This window comes from Cherax quadricarinatus, chromosome 24 (assembly GCF_038502225.1).
Source record: "Cherax quadricarinatus isolate ZL_2023a chromosome 24, ASM3850222v1, whole genome shotgun sequence".
NCBI lineage: Eukaryota > Metazoa > Arthropoda > Malacostraca > Decapoda > Parastacidae > Cherax > Cherax quadricarinatus.
In genome coordinates this window covers 11,510,326-11,537,054 of record NC_091315.1, presented here as the reverse complement: position 1 = coordinate 11,537,054, position 26,729 = coordinate 11,510,326, and the positions used below count along the sequence as shown (strand labels likewise).

The 26,729-nt window shown below is 41.0% G+C and overlaps 1 protein-coding gene across 4 annotated transcripts in view; it reads right to left on the bottom strand.

Annotated features, from left to right (window-relative positions):
* Nucleotides 1–418: 418 nt before the first annotated feature.
* The window catches only part of LOC128690816 (kelch-like protein 20), a 165,852-nt gene continuing 139,541 nt past the window's right edge, over nucleotides 419–26,729 (bottom strand). For 3 of the 4 annotated variants that reach the window (XM_070088184.1, XM_053779545.2, XM_053779547.2), the window contains 3 exons: nucleotides 15,303–15,492; nucleotides 7,875–8,012; nucleotides 421–1,126 (listed from right to left, as the gene is read on the bottom strand). In XM_070088184.1, coding sequence (XP_069944285.1) covers nucleotides 912–1,126; nucleotides 7,875–8,012; nucleotides 15,303–15,492 — 543 coding nt within the window. In that variant the 3' untranslated portion in view covers nucleotides 421–911. Of the gene's footprint in view, nucleotides 1,127–7,874; nucleotides 8,013–15,302; nucleotides 15,493–26,729 lie in introns of all 4 variants that reach the window. The other variant, XM_053779546.2, reaches the window with a different exon arrangement.

The following is a 26,729-nucleotide window of genomic DNA, read 5'->3' as shown; positions in this document are numbered from 1 at the left end:
ATCATCCTTTGCAGACAATACTAGGATCTGCATGAGACTGTCATCTATTGAGGACATGGTTAACCTCCAAGAGGATATAAACCAAGTTTTCCAATGGGCAACGGAAAACCACATGATGTTCAATGAAGAAAAATTCCAACTAGATCAACGTAGATCTACGTTCATGTGTGTAGCACTCCAACCTTGATTTTCCCGATTTGAAAGCACATAAAAAAAACGTAGATCTACGTTCGGAGCCTGCCGCACGTCAACATATATCTACGTTTGGACAGTTTAAGGGTTAACAAACTTAACTTTTGGCCAATGAACCTCAATACCTCTATTCAAAAACAATTAAATAATAATTATATTCTCACATAAATAACAGGCAGCTATACCTAACAAATTTATAATATTGTATCACAGTTCATACATTTTCACAGACCAAAGAAATGCTTGTATGTAAGATCATCTGTTGCAACCACATCCTAAGACCATTGAAAATTTGATTGCAATTGCAGCTTTTATTTATTGTTTTACTTACTTTAGAGCAGTAAGAGTGGTGAATGCTAGAGGAAGGGTGTATTACAGTTCACTGACACTGTACTGGCATTGACAACTAGTGTATGTGAAGCCATATATAAAGCCATTCTTCCTTAAACAAATAACAGATGAATCCCTGAGTGTGTTGCTACCCTTTCACATTACAGCTACAGATCATACTGATGGCCAAATAATAACAACACCAGGAAATTCTCTGGCATCTTTTTACTTTTTCTCTTAAATTAGGCAATCTCACTTATACACAAGAAATATAATATGTAAACACTAATATTTCCAGCTTCAAGCATAGATTACTAGGAATGTTACAAACACCATCTACACCTAGTGACCCTGGATACACATCTAAGAGGTGTTGATTGTATCACCCGCTACACTCGCCGAGATCCTGGAACATTGACAGTGGCTGCAACTAGCCCATAGCGTCGAAGCTGCATAGACTGAACACAGTGCCACATGTTTGTGCGAGGGTTGTATTTCTCAACTGTGTTAAGGTTAGATTCTCCACTAAATCCACCTAGACAGAAGATCCTTCCATGACTCACAGTCACACCAAAACTGCTCCGAGCACTGATCATAGATGACACTGCAACACATGACAACATTAAGTCTCTAAGTCTATACAAATCATAATGAGACTGCAGGAATTTATATTTTCAATTTATAACAATTTTTACCATTTATTGTCCAAGATTTTAGAATTGGATCTTTTATATACAGCAGACCAGGGGATAATACAGTGGACCCCCAGATAACGATCAGCTCCCAACTCGACCAATTATGTAAGTTTATTTTTGTAAGTGCTTTTGTAGGTGTATTTTTAGGGGTCTGATATGGACTAATCTAATTCACAATATTTCTTATGGGAACAAATTCGGTCTATAACGGCACCCAAACAGACTTCTGGATTGAAATAATATCGTTATGCGGGGGTCCACTGTACATGACATTTTGTTAAACTGTTTTTGCTATAGAATGGATGCAAAATTCCAGCATATTTTTGGTGAACATGCCAAAAAAATTGGTTTACACAGTGGAGTGCATGTATGGAAAAATGTGGCACATGACATGTTCTTTTTCCCTCCATCTCATAGTGAGCCTCAGGGTGAGTCCATTGTCTTATGAGGAAGGCTTATATAATGTAGACAACCTTAATCACCCAGAGCTTCGTTCATATACGTCTAATACCATACTAGGCCTGTGTTTATGAATCGATGTTTCATCTTTTCATCATCCCATCTCATCTCTGGATATTAACCATGGCACCAAGAGGAATGTGTGATCCTGGAACTGCACAGAAGCATAGGCATGAAAGTGTTGGTGTTTCAAAGAAAATTGAGATATGCTTAAGAATTGCACACATGTAATGGAGATGGCATGAGCCCATGGTCTGAATAATTAAGAAGAATGAGGCAAGGATATGAGCTTGTTCAATGAGAAACCCACATACCTTTACCCACACCATACCAATCAGCAGCATCTGACCTTACACAACCTGTCCATTCAATTCCTCCATCCCCTGCAGGATTTCACACCTACACAAACACTATTTCCCATGTCCTCACCCTGCAACCACAACTAGCTGAGTACAACTAGGTGAGTATGCACACACACACACACACACACACACACACACACACACACACACACACACACACACACACACACACACACACACACACACACACACACACACACCTCACTCAAGGAGAAAGATCTTGGGGTGAGTATAACACCGAGCATGTCTCCGGAAGCACACATCAATCAGATAACTGCTGCAGCATATGGGCGCCTGGCAAACCTGAGAACAGCATTCCGATACCTTAGTAAGGAATCATTCAAGGCACTGTACACCGTGTATGTCAGGCCCATACTGGAGTATGCAGCACCTGTTTGGAACCCACACTTGATAAAGCACGTCAAGAAACTAGAGAAAGTACAAAGGTTTGCGACAAGGTTAGTTCCAGAGCTAAGGGGAATGTCCTATGAAGAAAGATTAAGGGAAATCGGCCTGACGACACTGGAGGACAGGAGGGTCAGGGGAGACATGATAACGACATATAAAATACTGCGTGGAATAGACAAGGTGGACAAAGACAGGATGTTCCAGGGAGGGGACACAGAAACAAGAGGCCACAACTGGAAGTTGAAGACACAAATGAGTCAGAGAGATAGTAGGAAGTATTTCTTCAGTCATAGAGTTGTAAGGCAGTGGAATAGCCTAGAAAATGACGTAGTGGAGGCAGGAACCATACACAGGTTTAAGACGAGGTTTGATAAAGCTCATGGAGCGGGGAGAGAGAGGGCCTAGTAGCAACCGGTGAAGAGGCGGGGCCAGGAGCTAGGACTCGACCCCTGCAACCACAAATAGGTGAGTACAAATAGGTGAGTACACACACACACACACACACACACACACAGGAATATGAAGAGAGCAACAGAGGAATGGTGGACACACTTGCTGAGGTGGCAAGAAGAGCTCACTCCAGCAGAGCAAAGTTGCTGGTTATGGGGGATTTCAACCACAGGGAGATTGACTGGGAAAACCTGGAGCCACATGGGGGTCCCGAAACATGGAGAGCAAAGATGATGGACGTGGTGCTGGAAAACCTCATGCATCAACATGTTAAGGACACTACCAGAGTGAGAGGGGAGGATGAACCAGCAAGATTGGACCTTGTGTTCACCCTGGACAGTTCAGACATTGAGGACATCATGTATGAGAGTCCCCTAGGAGCTAGCGACCACGTTGTTCTGTGCTTTGAATATATAGTAGAGCTGCAAGTGGAGAGAGTAACAGGAGTTGAATGGGAAAAGCCTGACTATAAAAGAGGGGACTACATAGGGTTGAGGAACTTCCTGCAGGAGGTCCCATGGGACAGAGAACTGGCAGGAAAGCCAGTAAATGAAATGATGGAATATGTAACAACAAAATGCAAGGAGGCAGTGGAAAGGTTTATTCCCAAGGGCAACAGAAACAACGGGAAGACCAGAACGAGCCCCTGGTTTACCCAACGGTGTAAGGAGGCAAAAACGAAGTGCAATAGAGAATGGAAAAAGTACAGAAGGCAGAGAACACACGAAAATAGGGAGATCAGTCGCAGAGCCAGGAACGAGTACGCACAGGTAAGGAGGGAGGCCCAGCGACAGTATGAAAATGACATAGCATCGAAAATCAAGACTGACCCGAAACTGTTGTATAACCACATCAGGAGGAAGACAACAGTCAAAGACCAGGTGATCAGATTAAGGACAGAAGGGGGAGAACTCACAAGAAATGACCAGGAGGTATGTGAGGAGCTAAACAGGAGATTTAAGGAAGTTTTTACAGTAGAGACAGGGAGGGCTGTTGGAAGTCAGTAAAGAAGGGAACATCAAGAGGGAATATATCACCAAGTGTTGGATGACATACGAACAACCGAGGAGGAGGTGAAGAAGCTGCTAAGTGACCTTGATACCTCAAAGGCGATGGGACCGGACAACATCTCCCCATGGGTCCTTAGAGAAGGAGCAGAGATGCTGTGCGTGCCTCTAACCACAATCTTCAACACATCCCTTGAAACTGGGCAACTACCTGAGAAATGGAAGACAGCAAATGTAGTCCCCATATTTAAGAAAGGAAACAGAAATGAGGCGTTAAACTACAGACCTGTGTCTCCGACATGTATTGTGTGCAAAATCATGGAGAAGATTATCAGGAGGAGAGTGGTGGAACACCTGGAACGGAACAAGATTATAAATGAAAACCAGCATGGGTTCATGGAAGGCAAATCTTGTATCACAAACCTCCTGGAGTTTTATGACAAGGTAACAGAAGTAAGACACGAGAGAGAGGGGTGGGTTGATTGCATTTTCCTAGACTGCAGGAAGGCCTTTGACACAGTTCCCCACAAGAGATTAGTGCAGAAGCTGGAGGATCAGGCGCATGTAACAGGGAGGGTACTGCAGTGGATCAGGGAATACCTGACAGGGAGGCAACAACGAGTCATGGTACGTGAAGAGGTATCACAGTGGGCACCTGTGACAAGCGGGGTCCCACAGGGGTCAGTTCTAGGGCCAGTGCTATTTCTGATATATGCGAACGACATGATGGAAGGAATAGACTCTGAAGTGTCCCTATTCGCAGATGATGTGAAGTTGATGAGAAGAATTAAATCGGATGAGGATGAGGCAGGACTGCAAAGTGACCTGGACAGGCTGGACATGTGGTCCAGAAACTGGCTTCTCGAATTCAATCCTGCCAAATGCAAAGTCATGAAGATTGGGGAGGGGCAAAGAAGACCGCAGACAGAGTATAGGCTAGGTGGACAAAGACTACAGACCTCACTCAGGGAGAAAGACCTCGGGGTGACCATAACTCCGAGCACGTCACCGGAGGCACACATCAACCAAATAACTGCTGCAGCATACGGGCGCCTGGCAAACCTGAGAATAGCGTTCCGATACCTAAATAAGGAATCGTTCAAGACACTGTACACTGTGTATGTTAGGCCCATACTGGAGTATGCAGCACCAGTCTGGAACCCACACCTGGTCAAGCACGTCAAGAAGTTAGAGAAAGTACAAAGGTTTGCAACAAGGCTAGTCCCAGAGATCAGGGGAATGTCGTACGAGGAAAGGTTGAGGCAAATCGGACTGACGACACTGGAGGACAGAAGGGTCAGGGGAGACATGATAACGACATACAAGATACTGCGGGGAATAGATAAGGTGGACAGAGATAGGATGTTCCAGAGAGGGGACACAGGAACAAGGGGTCACAACTGGAAGCTGAAGACTCAGACGAGTCACAGAGACGTTAGGAAGTATTTCTTCAGTCATAGAGTCTTCAGGAAGTGGAACAGCCTAGCAAGTGAAGTAGTGGAGGCAGGAACCATACATAGTTTTAAGAAGAGGTATGATAAAGGTCAGGAAGCAGAGAGAGAGGACCCAGTAGCGATCAGTGAAGAGGCGGGGCCAGGAGCTGAGTCTCGACCCCTGCAACCACAATTAGGTGAGTACACACACACACACACACACACACACACACACACACACACACACACACACACACACACACTCTCTCACACTCACACTCACACACACTCATACACCCACACACACACACACACACACACACACACACACACACACACACACACACACACACTCACACACTCACACACTCAAACTCACTCACTCACTCACTCACACACTCACTCACTCACTTACTCACTCTCTCTCTCTAGTGACAATGCCTTCATCTGCTGCATATCATCTGACTACAGTATATAAGCACCTATTTTCCTGCCTGTGCTTCAGATTCTTAAAGACTACAGTGCCCCTAGTATGAGGGACTGATTACCTCGTCTTCCACTTCAGTGCCCCTAGTATGAGGGACTGATTACCTCGTCTTCCACTGCAGTGTCTTCTGTCAGCGGGACTAGGTCATTAGTTTATATATCATAATATGTACATACAACCTAAGCAGAGCATGGATAATTATTCCTTATGTGATTAGTCAGAGAATATTAATAATAATAATAATAATAATAATCTTTATTTACTACAAGTACATGTACATGGTATACAGTCCTAGCTGACAACAATGACATACTACTACATAGAAAGCCACTTGTTATGCTGAGCATCTCGGGCAAATTAGGTCAGTGTCCCAGGATGCGACCCACACCAGTCGACTAACACCCAGGTGCCCATTTTACTGATGGGGAACATAGACAACAGGTGGAAAGAAACACGCCCAATGTTTCTACTCTGGCTGGGAATCGAACCCAGGCCCTCGCCGTGTGAAGCGAGAGCGTTAACCACCAGGCCACCATTTGTTTTGGTTGTGGAACACATCTTGGCCAATCATCGCTTAGTACTGAGTCATGTCAGGTGTAGAGTGAATATAAATATATAGCAAAGGTTACAGAATGTAAAGAAAGATGTCCCAAGATCATAGTAAAGGTAATGTAAAGTTACACTAGGTTATTTTAGGTGGGTTTCATTGTATTTGGTTGTTTTTTACCATTTATACAACAAAATGCAATCTCAGCTGCATAACCAACTTAATATTTTACAATTATAATTATACCACTGCTGCCACCATTTGTTGGGAGCCTTCGTGGAGATGTGATGATTGGAGTTAATCACAAGTCGTTGGGTGTTAATGCTTATATTGCACTGTGATAAGGGAGAACCCAAACTGCCTGTCCTGTTGCCTGCTAGGACTATGGGGAACTGAGGCCTAGGGCTGGGAGCGTAGCGCTCACATCAGCATCACGTGATGTCACACAAGCTAGTCACTGAGCCTAGCAAGGGGTCGTGTATGTAAAATGTATGGATGGTACTAACTATGATACTCAGATAACATATGCATATACAAGGGATCAGCAACTATACTGACAAAATCATCTGAGCAGTAATTGTAAACTATTACCAGGACTTTAGGTATCTGTCCAGCTCCCTCTTGAAGACAACCAGGGGCCTACTGGTAATTCCCCTTATGGCTGGTGGGAGGCTGTTGAACAGTCTAGGGCCCTAGACACTTATTGTGTTTTCTCTTAGTGTACCAGGAGCACCACTGGCACACTAAAGTCAGTGCCAGATCAGCCAGGCTGTGGTTCATACATTGGACTACGTGCAGCCAGCAGTAACAGCCTCGTTGATCAGGCCCTGATCCACCAGGAAGTCTGGTCATGGACCAGGCTGCAGGAGCATTGATCCCCAGAATGCCCTCCAGGTAGGATATCACACATGCACCCTTCTCTAAACATGGACTGTATAAGATTCCCATTTTTTCAAAACACTTAGACTTTCATGCTTATTTCTCTTCTTGGTACCTCCAACATCACCAGTATTCATCTTAGGTGTCATAATTAATATCCAGAGATGAGATGGGATGATAAAAAGATTGAAAAATGACTGAATAACACAGGACTTAGTAAGGTATACAACACACTGTACACATGGTGAACTGGCAGTTTTGTCTTAAATGCACACTATGCTAGTAGCTTTCTTTTGTGCCTAACAATATTTTATTACATGTAAATTACATTATCTGTATATTGCAGAAAAGAAATAAAGTATTTGTATTTATTATTTACATCAAGAGTGAGAATAAGCCTCCATCTAAAAACAATGGCTTCACCTGTGCAGAGGGAAAAGATCCCAAGGCGTGGCAATATTGTCTCCTAAATATATGGCGTGCTTAATGAAACATGCGACAGAGGGCATGACTTAGAGTTTTAAGCCAATAACACTGAACAGCTTGAAAGTAGAGTGACAAGGTGCACCTGTATGTGAAATGAATGTCTTGAAACTTCAGGATTTACCTCTGAACATTCACTCACCTGAAGTCCACTGATCACGCAGAGGATCGTATTTCTCCACAGAGCTAAGCCATCGTGAGCCATCATAGCCACCAATAGCATATAACTTGTCATGAATCACAGCCACTCCCAGATATGCCCGAGCTTGACCTAGAGGTGCTGCATGTGGGTGACAACAAACACAGTGCTATAAATGAATAAAATTAAATCTCATTTATAATATGCAACAGTTATAATCAGGTGCTCTATAACCCCTCACCCTAAAATTTACTTACTAACACACTCAATCTATATTCAGTTAATACTCAACATGGCTTCAATCATTTGACTTATTTTAATGTATGAAGCAACTACTTTTCTTTCACTGGTGTCCTGTGAAGTCCAGTATGTTAACGAATAAAAAGTATTTAGACTAACATCTTCCTTGCAGACAACTGCGAATATTCTGCATTTTTTAATTCATTTACTGCAAAACTAAATCAGACTAATGTTAAATATTTTCAGAGAATATACAAAAGTACTCTACTATACACTAATATACGTAGTACTGTACACAAAATTTACATATACGTATACTGCAATAAACTTAAATAATAAAGAAGGTAAAATCTATATTCATATCTATTTTATACAGATAAATACAGATATACATATCTGTATTTTGTACATATAAAAACAGCACAATTTACCCAGTGCCTTTTTATTTCATAAGTCCATTATATTGAGAGCATACTCTGTCAAACAGAGCAATATCATAATACTGTGGGGTTTTGGTATAGTTTTTACTCTGGACAGTGGTACAGGAAATGTTCACCAGCTCTCCTACTTATATGGAAAGTTTACTTTGTTGCACCTTGTATAGGCTTTCACTCTGGTGCCCTGTTCCCAAAATGCTGTGTATATTATGTGTTTTTAATTTATTGTATTAATGATTATGTGGATTAAAATATGGGTCGGATGCAAAGAGTGGGTCATAATTAGCATGTATGCACCTGGAAAGAGAGAAGTGTAGAGGAGGGAGAGAAATTTTGGGAGATGTTAAGCAAGTGTAGGAACTTTTGAACCAAGTGAGAGAGTAACTGTGGTAGAGGACCTAAATGCTAAAGTAGGAGAAACATTTAAAGAAGGTGCAGTAGGTAAGTTTGGGGTGCCAGGTGTAAATGATAATGGGGGCCCTTTGATTGAATTTTATACAGAAAGGAGTTTGGTAATACATATTTTAAGAAAAAGAGGATAAGTATACAAGATATGATGTAGGGCATAATGACAGTAGTTTGTTGGACTATGTATTGGTAGATAAACTGTTGGGTAGAATTCAAGATGTACATTTTTATAAAGGGGCCAGAGACATATCAGATCACTTTTTAGTTGTAGCTACAGTGAGAGTAAAAGCTGGATGGGATACAAGGAAAATGGAAGCAGAAGCTAAAGGAGGAGGCAGTTAGGGTAAGATAAAAACAACTATTGGAGAGTAGATGGGCTATTAAGAGTACAGTGGACCCTCAACCAGCAATATTAATCCGTTCCTGAGAGCTCATCGTTAGTCAAAATAATTGTTAGTCAAGTTAATTTTCCCCATAAGAAATAATGGAAATCAAATTAATCCGTGCAAGACACCCAAAAGTATTGAAAAAAAAAAATTTTACCACATGAAATATTAATTTTAATACACACAAACTGAAGATTACATGCACAGTTACATGACACTTACCTTTATTGAAGATCTGGTGATGATTGATGGGATGGGAGGAGGGGAGAGCGTTATCTTCTTACTGTTTAGAAGGGGAATCCCCTTCCATTAGCACTTGAGGCAGCAAGTCTTTTTCTGGGGTTACTTCCCTTGTACTTTTAATGCCACTAGGACCAGCTTGAGAGTCACTGGACTTCTGTCGCACAACATATCTGTCCATAGAGGCCTGTACCTCTCGTTCCTTTATGACTTTCCTAAAGTGGTTCACAACATTGTCAGTGTACAGGTTGCCAACACGGCTTGCAGTAGCTGTGTCAGGGTGATTATCATCCATAAAGCTTTGCACTTTAAGCCACATGCACAGATTTCCTTAATCTTAGAAGTCGGCAACTTCTTCAATTTCTCTCTCCCCTCCTCCGAAGCAGTTTCCTCAGGTCTGCCCTCTTGCTGTTCAAGATGATCTAGCAGCTCATCAGTGGTTAGTTCTTCACTGTCCTCCACCACCAACTCTTCCACATCCTCCCCACTAACCTCCAACCCCAAGGACTTCCCCAATGCCACAATGGATTCCTCAACTGGCATAGGATTCTCAGGGTTAGCCTCAAACCCTTCAAAATCCCTTTTGTCTACACATTCTGGCCACAGTTTTTTCCAAGCAGAGTTCAATGTCCTCTTAGTCACTTCCTCCCAAGCCTTACCTATAATGTTTACACAATTGAGGATGGTAAAATAATCTTTCCAAAACTCTCTTAGAGTCAGTTGAGTTTCTGAGGTCACTACAAAGCACCTTTCAAACATAGCTTTTGTGTACAGTTTCTTGAAGTTGGAAATAACCTGCTGGTCCATGGGATGCAGGAGAGGAGTGGTATTAGGAGGCAAAAACTTCACCTTAATGAAGCTCATGTCCCTAGAAAGTCGCTCTGCCACATCTGTAGGATGACCAGGGGCATTGTCTAATACCAGGAGGCACTTAAAGTCTAATTTCTTTTCAATTAGGTAATTTTTCACATCGGGGGCAAATGCATGGTGTAACCAGTCATAGAAAAAGTCCCTAGTGACCCATGCCTTACTGTTTGCCCTCCACAGCACACACAAATTAGCCTTGAGGTCATTGTTTTTCCTGAACACTCTTGGGGGTTTCAGAGTGATACACCAATAAAGGCTTCACTTTGCAATCACCACTAGCATTGGCACACATCAACAAAGTAAGCCTGTCTTTCATAGGCTTATGTCCTGGGAGTGCCTTTTCCTCCTGAGTAATGTAGGTCCTGCTTGGCATTTTCTTCCAAAACAGGCCTGTTTCGTCACAATTAAACACTTGTTCAGGTTTCAGTCCTTCACTGTCTATGTACTCCTTGAAGTCCTGCACATATTTTTCAGCCGATTTGTGGTCCGAACTGGCAGCCTCACCATGCCTTATCACACTATGAATGCCACTATGCTTCTTAAATCTCTCAAACCAACCTTTGCTGGCCTTAAATTCACTCACATCACTAGTTGCTGGCATTTTTTTAATTAAATCGTCATGCAATTTCCTAGCCTTTTCACATATGATCGCTTGAGAGATGCTGTCTCCTGCTATCTGTTTCTCGTTTATCCACACCAATAACAGTCTCTCAACATCTTCGAGTACTTGCGATCTCAGTTTCGAAAACATAGTTGCACCTTGGGCAAGAACAGCTTCCTTGATTGCCGTTTTCTTGCCAACAATAGTAGCGATGGTTGATTGGGGTTTATTATACAACCTGACCAGCTCAGAGATACTCACTCCACTTTCATATTTATCAATGATCTCTTTCTTCATCTCCATAGTAATTCTCACCCTTTTTGCTGTAGGGTTGGCACTAGAAGCTTTCTTGGGGCCCATGGTGACTTATTTTGCAGGTGCAATCACTAAAAAGGCTGTGATAATATGAAATGTTCCAGTTGTATGTTTGGAAGCGACCGCTGTGGCTGGCTGGCTTGTAAACACTGGCACCAAAGGGACAAGTGAGGCGTGCTCAGGCCAAAGTGAACTAACCACTGATGAGCTGCTAGATCATCTTGAACAGCAAGAGGGCAGACCTGAGGAAACTGCTTCGGAGGAGGGGAGAGAGAAATTGAAGAAGTTGCCGGCTTCTAAGATTAAGGAAATCTGTGCAATGTGGCTTAAAGTGCAAAGCTTTATCTATGATAATCACCCTGACACAGCTACTGCAAGCCGTGTTGGCAACCTGTACACTGACAATGTTGTGAACCACTTTAGGAAAGTCATAAAGGAACGAGAGGTACAGGCCTCTATGGACAGATATGTTGTGCGACAGAAGTCCAGTGACTCTCAAGCTGGTCCTAGTGGCATTAAAAGAACAAGGGAAGTAACCCCAGAAAAAGACTTGCTGCCTAAAGTGCTAATGGAAGGGGATTCCCCTTCTAAACAGTAAGAAGATAACGCTCTCCCCTCCTCCCATCCCATCAATCATCACCAGATCTTCAATAAAGGTAAGTGTCATGTAACTGTGCATGTAATCTTCAGTTTGTGTGTATTAAAATTAATATTTCATGTGGTAAAATTTTTTTTTTTTCAATACTTTTGGGTGTCTTGCACGGATTAATTTGATTTCCATTATTTCTTATGGGGAAAATTAACTTGACTAACAATTATTTTGACTAACGATGAGCTCTCAGGAACAGATTAATATCGCTGGTTGAGGGTCCACTGTACAGAAAATGAGGTAATCAGCCCCTTAACCTTGGAGTTGGTGTGAAGAGCACCATAGCCGTGTAGATTCAGGAGCAGAAGCAAGGAGCCTGGCGCTTTTATACTAACGTCAGGTGGAAAGAGGACGTGTAGCAAACGAGGCCATAGTCACTGGTAGGCAGGATTCCCCAGTGGAAGTAGGTCCTACCCAAAGAGATGGGTTAGTTGTAGTAGTAGTTGTTGTAGTCGTGAAGGTTATGTACATGTCCTCAGAATCAAGACTCCATGATGTTGCAGTACTGACAAGTTGTACAAGAATGGTATACAATACCATTCTACTGCCTTCAAGTTATGTCCTGGAATTTGTATTGATAAAGCCACTGGATGGCAAAACGTCTACAATAAAGATACCTAGATGTTGCATATGTGTCTTAGTTTCATCTTGTCGCTATTGTATACCGTTCTTGTACAACTTGTCAGCACTGCAACATCATGGAGTCTTGATTCCGAGGACATGTACATAACCTTCACGAGCAAGGGGCAAGTAACCCCTTCTCCTGTATAAATTACTAAATTTAAAAAAAGAAATTTTTGTTTTTCTTTTTGGGCCACCATGCCTTGGTGGGATACAGCCAGTTTGTTGAAAGAAAGAAGTTCTACTGTCTTCAAGTTATGTCCTGGAATTTGTATTGATAAAGCCACTGGATGGCAAAACATCTACAATAAAGATACCCAGATGTTGCATATGTGTCTTAGCTTCAATATAAAGAGAGAGCAAATGAGAGAATGGGTAAGATGTTATCAACAAATTTCGTTGAAAATAAGAAAAAGTTTTGGAGTGATATTAATAAGATGAAGAAGCCTGGGAATGAATGGATTTGACAGTTAAAAGTAGGAGAGGAAAGTTATTAAATGGAGAGTTAGAGGTATCAGGAAGATGGAGGGAATATTTTGAGGAACTGTTAAATGGTGATGAAGATAGGGAAGCTGTGAATTCATGTACAGGGTAAGGAGGAAAAACATCTTGTAGGAGTGAGGAGGAGCGAGTTGTGAGTGTGGGGGAAGTTCGTGAGATGGTGGGTAAAATGAAAGGGGGGTAAGGCAGCTGGGATTGATGGGATAAAGATAGAAATGTTAAAAGGTGATGGGGATATTGTTCTGGAGTGGTTGGTGCTTTTATTTAATAAATGTATGGAAGAGGGTAAGGTACCTAGGGATTGGCAGAGAGCATGCAAATTTCCTTTGTATACAAGCAAAGGGGACAAAAGAGAGTTCAAAAATTAAAGAGGAATAAGTCTGTTGAGCACATATGTACCTGGTAAAGTGTACAGTAATTATTGAAAGAATTAAGAGTAAGACAGAGAGTAGGATAGCAGATGAACAAGGCTTTAGGAAGGGTAGGAGGTATAGAGACAAAGTGTTTACAGTGAAACATATAGGTGAACAGTATTTGGATAAGGGTAAAGAAGCTTTTGTGGCATTTATGGATTTGGATAGGGGGGCAATATGGCAGATGTTGCAAATGTATGGAATAGGAGGTAGGTTATTGAAAGCAGTGAGGATAGTGAAGCTCAGGTTAGAGTATGTAGGAGAGAGGGAGATTATCTCCCAGTAAAAGCAGGCCTTAGACAAGGATGTGTAATGTCACCATGGTTGTTCAATATATTTAAAGATGGGTTGTAAAAGAAGTAAATGCTAGGGTGTTGGCAAAAGGTGTGGGGTTAAAAGATAAAGAATCTAACATAAAGTGGGAGTTGTTACAGTTACTCTTTGCTGATGACACTGTGCTTTTGGGAGATTCTGCAGAGAAGTTGCAGAGGTTGGTGGATGAATTTGGTAGGGTATGTAAAAGAAGAAAATTAAAAGTGATGAGGATAAAAAAATAGATAACGTAAGATTGGATATCAGATTGGAGGGAGAAAGTATGGAGGAGGTAATGTATTCAGATATTTAGGAGTGGACGTGTCAGCAGATGAGTCTATGAAAGATGAGGTGAATCATAGAATTGACAAGGGAAAAAAGGTGAGTGGTGCACTGAAGAGTCTGAGGAGACAAAGAACTTTGTTTATGGAAGCTAAGAGGGAAATGTATGAGAGTATATATATATACCAATGCTCTTATATGGGTGTGAAGCATGGGTGGTGAATGTCGCAACAAGGAAGCTGGAGGCAGTGAAGATGTTGTGTCTTAGGGCAATGTGTGGTGTGAATATAATAAAGAGAATTCATAGCTTGAAAATTTGGAGGAGGTGCAGGATTACCAAAGCTATTATCCAGATGGCTGAGGAGGGGTTGTTGAGATGGTTCTGACATGTAGAGAGAATGGAACAAAACAGAATGACTTTGAGAGAGTACAAATCTGTAGTGGAGGGAAGGCAGGGTAGAGGTCAGCCTAGGAAAGGGTGGATGGAGGGGCTAAAGGAGGTTTTATGTGCAAGGGGCTTGGACTTCTAGCAAGCATGCGTGAGTGTGTTAGACAGGAATGAATGGAGACAAATGGTGTGAGCAGGGTAATATTTATGAAGGGATTCAGGGAAGCCCCCATACATCATTACACTTTAATCTAATATGTTCCCATAATCCCTCTTATATCGGTGGTATACAGCCAATTTGTTGAAAGAAGAATCCCTCTTATAAAGATCTTCCATTTAATGCAATTTTTAGGAAATGTGATTGAAAAGGTACATCCAAGCAGTTCAATTTTGAATGCACTTTTCAATCGCATTTACAAAAAAAATCCCAATATACAGAGGAGCTTTATAAGAGAGGTTACTGTACTAAAGAAAAAAATTTACTGTACAATCAGTTAAATCTTCCATGTATACTTAATACTGATTTCCCACTAAATGGCAACATAACTATCAATATAAATTTTCATCTCCATGGGGAAGTGGAAAAGAATCTTTCCTCCATAAGCCATGCATGTTGTAAGAAGTGGCTAAAATGCTGGGAGCAAGAGGCTAGTAACCCCTTCGCCTATTTAAATTCCTAAATGAAAAAAAAAAACTTTTGGTTTTTCTTTTTAGGTCACTCTGCCTTGGTGGGAGATGGCCGATACATTAAAAAAAATAATTTTCACTCACCAATTGGTGTCCATGTATCAGAGCCTGGATCAAACTTCTCACAGGTAGAAAGTACTTGACTGGTACCACCATATGAGCATATACCACCAACAGCATAGAGTGAGCCATGAAGAGCAACCATTCCAAAGTGACCTCGACCCCTACTTAGAGGGCCGCGGGGAACCCAACTGACATTATTTTCATCATAGACCTTGAAAAGGAAGATTATTTACCATCACATTCAACATAATGTTCAATATTAAAAAAATGGCCAGTATGAGAATAGTTATGATGGGCATTTATGATGCAGCATTTGTTAAACAGTTATTTGTAGTCAATAATGCTTTTATTATCTGTATTTTTCTCATGCTTGACTTTAGTATAATTTTGATGTATTGACTTTTTGAGTATTGTAACTACTAGTTTACTGTCTTACCAAATATTTTATAAATGTAATTTCTATTAATGACTAACTTACCTCTGTTGAAATATAGAAAACGATGTTCAATTCAAACCAACTCTGATATATATGCCTAGTATTAAACAGTCTGCCCAAAATGCCCTGGCATGATAGAGGCTTTCTTTCTACTTAGCAAATCAAAATTGTAATTACACATTGTAAACTATGCAAAGAAATAAAATCCTTAATCCTTAAACAGTAAAGAAAAGAACTATTCACATAGAAGCTATTGAAGGATGTAATGATAGGTGTGTTGATTCAAATGTGTCTGCATATTGTGTGGAGAGCATGCAGAGGTAAAGTGACAATGAATTAATCAGGCAAAGTGTTACTACAACTGTACTTAAAATGGGGTAAAATCCCGTAATGGTGGACATTCAATTACTTCTCATATGCTTATCTGAATAAGCAGCCAACTGCCAGACTACCAGTTTGGGGAAATATCTGAAGCAAAAAGCAAAAAAAAAAAATATGCAAGCAATAACCACAGCACACATGACTGTAACCCATGCTGTCTGCTGCAGCATCTTGTTATTTCTCACTCTCCCTCTAACTCATATTCACACCCTCAATCAGGGGTCAGGAGCTGAGACTCAACCCCTGCTATCACAAATACCTAAGTACTTTCTCAAGCTCTCTCTCTCCACTATTACTACTACTACTGCCCCCTCCTCCCATTCTACCACTCTCTCCCATATACAGTAGGGCCCCATTTATACGGTAGGTTAGGCTCCAGGCTATCTCCACAGAGCAGACATCACCAGAAAACAGAATGCCATTTTTTTCCACTTACAAATGCACATAAATGCCAGATAACAAGTTCACACAAACATATATTAAGTTAGCAATAGAACTAGGCATTAAAAAACAATAAAAAGCAAAATACCCACACAGTATACCCATTACTTACTTAAAAATATTTGTAGTGTTAATGCAGAGTGAAAGGTTAGTATTTAAAGCACCCTGTTATATTATTCACTGTAATGTTACAAAATTGTAAAACTATTATGCTTCAAAATTGAAATGTTCAAATTTCATTGTTTAAAATACTCAATTGTACTTGATATTGTAAACTGTTTACTGTAACTATTACCATTAAATCTATTATAGCTTAGATAATCTTAAGTTAATTTTAAGCCTGCCCATAACGCTCTGCACACAAGGGGCTTTTGACATGTACACCCAACTACTATAATACCTTGTACAACTATGTATCATGTCCTAATAAACTATTATTATTATTATTATTATTACAGTGGACCCCCGGTTCGCGATGCTATCGGTATCCGATAAATCCGGTAACCGATGCATTATATCGCAGAAAATTTGCCTCGCTTCCTGATACAAAACCCGGTATGCGATGTGGTTCGTACGAGACGTGTCCACGTGTGGTCTGAACTGCCCTGTGTGTGCCAGTGTTTACAAGCCAGCCAGTGTGCGCGCATCTAAGGATACATTCGGTACATTCCATATTATCCATATTATCACTGTTGTTGGTGCCTGTTTTTGCAAAGTAAGTCACCATGGGCTCCAAGAAAGCTCCCAGTGCCAACCCTTCGAGACCAAGGGTGCTAATGACTGTTGAAATGAAGAAAGAGATAATTGCAAAGTACGAAAGTGGAGTGCGTGTGTCGGAGCTGGTCAGGTTGTATAGTAAAAAATAATCAATCATCTCTACTATAGTGAGCAGGAAAATGGCAATCAAGGAAGCTGTTCTTGCAAAAGGCGCAACTGTGATTACGAAACAGCGACCGCAAGTGTTAGAAAATGTTGAGAGACTGTTATTGGTGTGGATAAATGAAAATCAGATAGCAGGAGATAGCATCTCTCAAGCAATCATTTGTGAAAAGGCTAGGCAGTTGCATGACGATTTGGTAAAAAAATTGCCTGCAACTAGTGTTGATGTGAGTGAATTTAAGGCCAGCAAAGGTTGGTTTGAAAGATTTAAGAATCGTAGTGGTATACATAGTGTGATTAGGCATGGTGAGGCTACCAGTTCAGACCACAAAGTGGCTGAAAAATATGTGCATGAATTCAAGGAGTACATAGAGGCTGAAGGATTGAAACCTGAACAAGTGTTTAATTGTGACGAAACAGGCCTGTTTTGGAAGAAATTACCAAGCAGGACCTACATTACTCAGGAGGAAAAGGCACTCCCAGGACATAAGCCTATGAAAGACAGGCTTACTCTGTTGATGTGTTCTAATGCTAGTGTTGATTGCAAAGTGAAGCCTTTATTGGTGTATCACTCAGAAACTCCCAGAGCATTCAGGCAAAAGAATGTCCTCAAGGCTAATTTGTGTGTGCTGTGGAGGGCAAACAGTAAGGCATGGGTCACTAGGGACTTTTTCTATGACTGGTTACACCATGCATTTGCCCCCAGTGTGAAAAATTACCTAACTGAAAAGGAATTAGATCTTAAGTGCCTCCTGGTATTAGACAATGCCCCTGGTCATCTTACAGAATTAGCAGAGCGACTTTGTGGGGACATGAGTTTCATTAAGGTCAAGTTTTTGCCTCCTAATACCACTCCTCTCCTGCAACCCATGGACCAGCAGGTCATTTCCAACTTCAAGAAACTGTACACAAAAGCTATGTTTGAAAGGTGCTTTGAAGTGACCACAGAAACTCAACTGACCCTAAAGGAGTTTTGGAAGGATCACTTTACTATCCTCAATTGTGTAAAACTTATAGGTAAGGCTTGGGAGGGAGTGACTAAGAGGACCTTGAACTCTGCCTGGAAAAGACTGTGGCCAGAATGTGTAGACAAAAGGGATTTCGAAAGGTTTGAGGCTAACCCTGAGAAGCCTATGCCAGTTGAGGAATCCATTGTGGCATTGGGGAAGTCCTTGGGGTTGGAGGTTAGTGGGAAGGATGTGGAAGAGTTGGTGGAGGAGGACAATGAAGAACTAACCACTGATGAGCTGCTAGATCAACTTCAACAGCAAGAGGCCACACCTGAGGAAATTGCTTCGGAGGAGAGGAGAGAGAAATTGAAGAAGTTGCCTACTTCAAAGATTAAGGAAATCTGTGCAAAGTGGCTTGAAGTGCAAACCTTCATGGATGAAAATCACCCTCAGACAGCTATTGCAAGCTGTGCTGGTGACTATTACATTGACAATGTTGTGAACCACTTTAGGAAAGTCATAAAGGAACGAGAGGTACAGGCCTCTATGGACAGATATGTTGTGCGACAGAGGTCCAGTGACTCTCAACCTGGTCCTAGTGGCATTAAAAGAAGAAGGGAGTAACCCTGGAAAAGGACTTGCTACCTCAAGTCCTAATGGAGGGGGATTCCCCTTCTAAATGCTAACACCATTCATACTCTCCCCTCCTCCCATCCCATCAATCATCACCAGATCTTCATTAAAGGTAAGTGTCAATTATTCCTTCGTTATTTATTGTTATTTATTGTTATTGTTGTTATTGTAATTACTATTCTATTGCATTAAACTTAATATTTCATGTGGTAAAAGTTTTTTTCATACTTTTGGGTGTCTTGCACAGATTAATTTGATTTCCATTATTTCTTATGGGGAAAATTGATTCGCTTTCCGATATTTTTGGTTTACGATGAGCTCTCAGGAACGGATTAGTATTGCGAACCGGGAGTCCACTGTATAATAATAGAGCCAACAAGACTGGAGAATACAGTGGACCTTATCTTCACTAACAATGATGATCTGATACGAAATATTACCACATCAAAAACAATATAAGAACATAAGAACATAATAGAGGTTCAGACATGTATGGGCAGGGCCCCAGACCAACAAAATGTGATGAGTCACAAGGGAGCCTTCACTAAATTCAACTTCAATAACAGTGGACCTTATCTTCACTAACTTCATCACAAACCAGGTCTTAAATGATATAAACTGGGAAGATAGCCTAAGCAACATGGTTCCAAACCTATGTCTAGAACAAATTAGCTCTGTGGCACTTGAGATATGCTCAAGGCATATTCCTTTAAGGAAAAGGAAGAGAAGATGTAAACTAGAAAGAGAAAGGCACTCCCTATACAGGTGAAGGCAAAGAATAACAGAGTGGCTAAAAGAGGCCAATATATCTCTAATATGTAGGGAAGCACTCATCAGAGAAATAGTAAACATAGAACCAAAGCTAAAGGAATCTTACAGGAGTCAAGAAATGCAGAAAGAACCGAGAGCCATGAATTAAACTGAAAGAAACCCAAAATATTTGTTTTCATTCCAAATCAAAGTCGAGAACAACATCCAGTACTGTGCCCCTACTTAGACAAGATGGGTCCTACACAGATGACAGTAAGGCAATGAGTGAGCTACTCAAGTCCCAGTATAACTTGCTGTTTAGCGAGCAGCTAACCAGACTGAGAGTTGAAGACCTAAATAAAATTTTTATGAGAGGGACACAGAATTTAGTAGACTCAAATCTATTTGATGTTATCCTGACACGAAATAGCTTCAAAAAGGCGATAAAAGACATGCTCATGCACTCTGCCCCAGGCCCAGACTCGTGGAACTCTGTGTTCATCAAGAACTGCAAGAAGCCCCTATCATGTGCTTTTAACATCCTATGGAGTGAGAGCATGGACACAAGGGTCATCCCACAGCTGCTAAAAACAACAGATATAGCCCCACTCCACAAAGGGGGCAATAAAGCAATAGCAAAGAACTACAGACCGATAGTGTTAACATCCCATATCATAAAAATCTTTGAAAGGGTTCTAAGAAGCAAGATTACCACCCATCTAGATACCCATCAGTTACACAACCCAGGACAACATGGGTTTAGAACAGATCGCTCCTGCCTGTCCCAACTAAATGGACCACTATGACAAGGTCCTGGATGCTCTAGAAGACAAACAGAATGCAGATGTAGTATACACAGATTTTGAAAATGCCTTTGACAGATGTGATCATGGTGTAATAGTGCACAAAATGCATGATAAAGGAATAACAAGAAAAGTTGGTAGATGGATCTATAATTTCCTAACAAACAGAACACAAAGAGTAGTAGTAAACAGAGTAAAGTCTAGGCGGCTATGGTAAAAAGCTCTGTTCCACAAAGCACAGTACTTGCTCCCATCCTGCTCCTCATCCTCATATCTGACATAGACAGGGATGTAAGCCACAGTACAGTGTCTTCCTCTGCAGTTGACACCCGAATTTGCATGACAGTGTCCTCCATTGAAGGCACTGCAAGACTTCAGGCGGACATCAACCAAATCTTTAAATGGGCCGCAGAAAACAATATGAATTTCAGTGATGAGAAATATCAATTACTTTGACATGAAAAACACAAGGAAATTAAAACTATATCGGAGTATAAAATAAATTCTAACCACACAGTATAAAAAAAAAAATGTAAAAGACCTGTGAGTGATAATGTCAGAGGATCTCACCTTCAAAGACCACAACATTGTATCAATCGCATCTGCTAGGCTGGAATATTGCTGCACACTAACAGCAACTTTCAAGGCAGGTGACATTGCTGACCTAGAAAACAGAGAGAACCTACACAGCACACAAAACTGCAATAAAGCACCTCAATTACTGGGAACGCTTGAAGTTTCTCAATCAGTACTCCCTAGAATGCAGGTGGGAGAGATACATGATTATATACACCTGGAAAATCCTAGAGGGAGTAGTACCAAACTTGCACACGAAAATCACTCCCTATGAAAGCAAAAGACTCAGCAGAGGATGCAATATCCCCCCAATGAAAAGCAGGGGCACCACAGCACAATAAGAGACAACACAATAAGTGTGAGGTGCCCAAGACTGTTCAACTGCCTCCCAGCATACACAAGAGGGATTGCCAATAGACCCCTGGCTGCCTTCAAGACAGTGTGGGACAGGCACCTGAAGTCAGTACCTGACCAGCTGGGCTGTGGTTCATATGCCAGGTTGTATGCAGCCAACAGTAACAGCCTGGTTGATCAGGCCTGAACCACCACGAGCCCTGGTCACAGACCGGGCCACAGGGGTGTTGACCCCCGAAACCCTCTCCAGGTATACTCCAGGTACTCTGATAATTATACTTATATGTACCTGTTCCTAAATAAACTTACACACTGTGCTGTCATGCAGGTACACATTAAAATCACTAAGTCTCTTATTAGCCTTGAAGATGCCATATAAATAATGATAATAATAATAATACACAATAATAATCACTCTGAGGTGCATTATATGTTATATACAGCGACACACTGGTTTTCATCCTTAATCCTTTCCAGAAGATCGGTCGAAATCCGAAATGGACGAACACTGAAGTACGTACGTAATATTTTCCATAAGAAATAATGTAAATCCAATTAATCTGTTCCAGACATCCAAAAATATTAACAAAAAATACATTTTATAGGGAATAACTATAATTTTACATATAGAAAACAATGAGAATATAAAGCACTAATTTTAATGGCTAAATGAACATTTAAATCACTATTACATACCTTTATTGAAGACTCTTGTTGGCGTATGGAAGGCAAGGAGGAGAGAGAGAGGAGAAGTTATTGTTTGGAAGGGGAATCTCCCTCAATAAGGACTTCAGGTATCAAAGCCCCATCCGGGGTTACTTCCTTTCTTTGTCTTTTACTGGCACTAGGATCAGCTTGAGAGTCACTGCACTCCTGCTAACTGTTTGTCGTTGATCCACTCCAACAACAACTTCTCCACATCTTTGATTGTTTGTGATCTCTGTTTTGTTAGCATATTTACCCCTTTCACAACCTCAGCTTCCTTGGTTTTTACTTTCTTTGCCAGGATGGAACTGATTGTTGACTTGGACTTCCCATACATCCTGGCGAGCTCGGCCACATGTAAGCCACTTTTATATTTTGATACAAGCTCTTTCTTGAATTCTATTGTGTTTCTCACCTTCTTTACCAAAGGGCTGGGACTCTGAACTTTCTTTGGCCCCATGGTGGCTCATTTGCAGTCGTACTCAATAAACAAGCACCAAAAACAATGGATGAACGTGCGGAGTATTGTTCACTTGACAAGTGACAGAGGCAGACTGAGTCAGGTGGCGGCATCCCGGGTGGGTGGATGCATCTGATACGGATGATTTCCGAGACAATGTATGAAACCCGGAGTAAAAATTCGCCGAAAAAAGTGGTCAAAATCCGAAATGTACGATATTTGGACTGGACAAAAACCAAAATTTTACTGTATTACGTTAATATAAACATTTTCATTAATCCAGCTATGATACTTTTTCAAAATTATAAAATAAAAAAAACATGCTATGTAACATATAAACATGATAAATACACCCCACAGTAGGATAAATTAACAAATATAAGATGTTAAGCATAGATGAACGTGTATGAACCAAAACCAGACGAGTTCGTCTGCTTGTTTACGTACTCTGTGTCTCTGTCCTCTCTCATTTACTCGTTCTCTTTCTCTCATTTATTCGCTTTACCTCGTTTAGTCACCTTTCACTCTACATTAAGACTAGAAATATTTTAATGTAAGTAGTGAGTGAACTGTGTGTGTATTTTACTTTTTATTGTTTTTAATCCCTAATTCTACTGCTAACTTATTGTATGTTAGTGTAAACTTGTTATCTGGCATTTATATTTATTTATAAGTGGAAAAATGGCGTTCTGCTGTTCGGCGATATCCGCTTTCTGGCAGTAGCCTGGAACCTAACCTGCCATATAAGTGGGGCCTTCCTGTAAAGGAATTCATAAAACTTGTTAGCCAGGTTTAAGTACTGATACATGCACACTGACTCAATGGGGAATGGTCAGTGTGTTAAAAAAAATGCACACTGAAAATCGGACATAAATGCTGAAGTTCAGTGGGTCAACAGGTTCAGTGGGTCAACAGGTTCAGTGGGTCAACGCTGAACAGCAATGTTGAGGTTTAGTGGGTCAATGCTGAGCAACAGTGTTGAGGTTTATTTATTTATTTATTTATTTATTTATTAATTTGAACATGATATAGTGAAGTACAAAGTTATTATAGTGCAACATGCCAAAGCCCCTTGTATGCAGAGCATTATGAGCAGGCTTAAAATTAGCTTAAGATTAACTAAGCAATGATATATTCAGTGGTAAATACATTATCGTAAACAGATAACAATTTAGCACAAATGAGTACTATTACAAAGACAGGTCATATGGTCATTTACTGTGTTGCTGAGCATTCAGTAGATTGGAGTATTCTGTTAGGTAATGTAATTAAAAAATAAAGTTTGATTGGGTCACAGATTAGACATTTATGAGATACAATAATGAGAAACATTTACGAGATACAATTTATGAGATACAATTATTCAGTATTTATTTAGTTGAAAGGGGGTAAGGCAGCTGGGATTGATGGGATAAAGATAGAAATGTTAAAAGCAGGTGGGAATATAGTTTTGGAGTGGTTGGTGCAATTATTTAATAAATGTATGGAAGAGGGTAAGGTACCTAGGGATTGGCAGAGAGCATGCATAGTTCCTTTGTATAAAGGCAAAGGGGATAAAAGAGAGTGCAAAAATTATAGGGGGATAAGTCTGTTGAGTATACCTGGTAAAGTGTATGGTAGAGTTATTATTGAAAGAATTAAGAGTAAGACGGAGAATAGGATAGCAGATGAACAAGGAGGCTTTAGGAAAGGTAGGGGGTGTGTGGACCAGGTGTTTACAGTGAAACACATAAGTGAACAGTATTTAGATAAGGCTAAAGAGGTCTTTGTGGCATTTATGGATTTGGAAAAGGCGTATGACAGGGTGGATAGGGGGCAATGTGGCAGATGTTGCAGGTGTATGGTGTAGGAGGTAGGTTACTGAAAGCAGTGAAGAGTTTTTACGAGGATAGTGAGGCTCAAGTTAGAGTATGTAGGAAAGAGGGAAATTATTTCCCAGTAAAAGTAGGCCTTAGACAAGGATGTGTGATGCCACCGTGGTTGTTTAATATATTTATAGATGGGGTTGTAAGAGAAGTAAATGCGAGGGTCTTGGCAAGAGACGTGGAGTTAAAAGATAAAGAATCACACATAAAGTGGGAGTTATCACAGTTGCTCTTTGCTGATGACACTGTGCTCTTGGGAGATTCTGAAGAGAAGTTGCAGAGATAGGTGGATGAATTTGGTAGGGTGTGCAAAAGAAGAAAATTAAAGGTGAATACAGGAAAGAGTAAGGTTATGAGGATAACAAAAAGATTAGGTGATGAAAGATTGGATATCAGATTGGAGAGAGAGAGTATGGAGGAGGTGAATGTATTCAGATATTTGGGAGTGGACGTGTCAGCGGATGGGTCTATGAAAGATGAGGTGAATCATAGAATTGATGAGGGGAAAAGGGTGAGTGGTGCACTTAGGAGTCTGTGGAGACAAAGAACTTTGTCCTTGGAGGCAAAGAGGGGAATGTATGAGAGTATAGTTTTACCAACGCTCTTATATGGGTGTGAAGCATGGGTGATGAATGTTGCAGCGAGGAGAAGGCTGGAGGCAGTGGAGATGTCATGTCTGAGGGCAATGTGTGGTGTGAATATAATGCAGAGAATTCGTAGTTTGGAAGTTAGGAGGAGGTGCGGGATTACCAAAACTGTTGTCCAGAGGGCTGAGGAAGGGTTGTTGAGGTGGTTCGGACATGTAGAGAGAATGGAGCGAAACAGAATGACTTCAAGAGTGTATCAGTCTGTAGTGGAAGGAAGGCGGGGTAGGGGTCGGCCTAGGAATGGTTAGAGGGAGGGGGTAAAGGCAGTTTTGTGTGCGAGGGGCTTGGACTTCCAGCAGGCATGCGTGAGCGTGTTTGATAGGAGTGAATGGAGACAAATGGTTTTTAATACTTGATGTGCTGGTGGAGTGTGAGCAAAGTAACATTTATGAAGGGGTTCAGGGAAACCGGCAGGCCGGACTTGAGTCCTGGAGATGGGAAGTACAGTGCCTGCACTCTGAAGGAGGGGTGTTAATGTTGCAGTTTAAAAACTGTAGTGTAAAGCACCCTTCTGGCAAGACAGTGATGGAGTGAATGATGGTGAAAGTTTTTCTTTTTTATTTTTGAGAAGAGACTTGAATTTATAAACAGTGTTTCTTTTATATTCACAGGTAATGAATTCCAGATTTTTTGGGCCTTTTATGTGCATTGAGTTTTTGCATAGCATGAGATGGACTCGAGGAACATCAAAGAGTGATCTGTGCCTTGTGTCATGGTTGTGTGTTCTGTTGAGGTTTGTAAGGAGATGTTTGAGGGGAGGGTTTATATCAGAATTAAGTGTTCTATGTATGTAATAGGTGCAGTAATAAGTATGGATGTTTTGTATGGTGAGTAGGTTTAGTGTATTGAATATTGGTGGAGTGTGCTGCCTGTAGTGGGAATTTGTTATCATTCTGACTGCAGCCTTTTGTTGGGTAATTAATGATCTGAGATGGTTTATTGTTGTTGAGCCCCATGCACAAATTCCATAGGTGAGATAGGGGTAAATAAGTGAGTGATATAGGGCCAGGAGGGCTGACTGTGGAACATAGTACCGTATCTTTGATAGTATGCCTACGGTCTTGGAAATTTTTTTGGAAATTTGTTGTATATGTGTATGAAATTTGAGTCTATTATCAAGATGGATTCCTAAGAACTTTCCCTCTGTGAGTTTTGTGATAGGTGATCCATTTATCTTTATGTTAAGAGGGACATCTGTAGCTCTGTTACCACACTGAATGAAGAAGGTTTTGTCAATGTTTAGAGTAAGTTTGTTAGTACTCATCCAGGTAGATATTTTCTGTAATTCGGTATTTACAGTATTGGCAAGCATGACTGGGCTCGGGTGAGAGAAGACGTACGTAGTGTCATCTGCAAATAGTGTGGGTTTGAGTAGTTGCGATGCATTTGGTAGGTCATTTATGTATATGAGAGAGAAGAGGGCCTAGGACACTTCCCTGTGGGACACCAACTGTAATTGGCTGTGCTGAAGAGTTTGCCCGTTTGTGTACACATATTGGCTTCTGTTACTGAGGTAAGACTTTAGGTAGTTGAGGGAGTGCCCTCTTATAGCATAGTGTGACAATTTT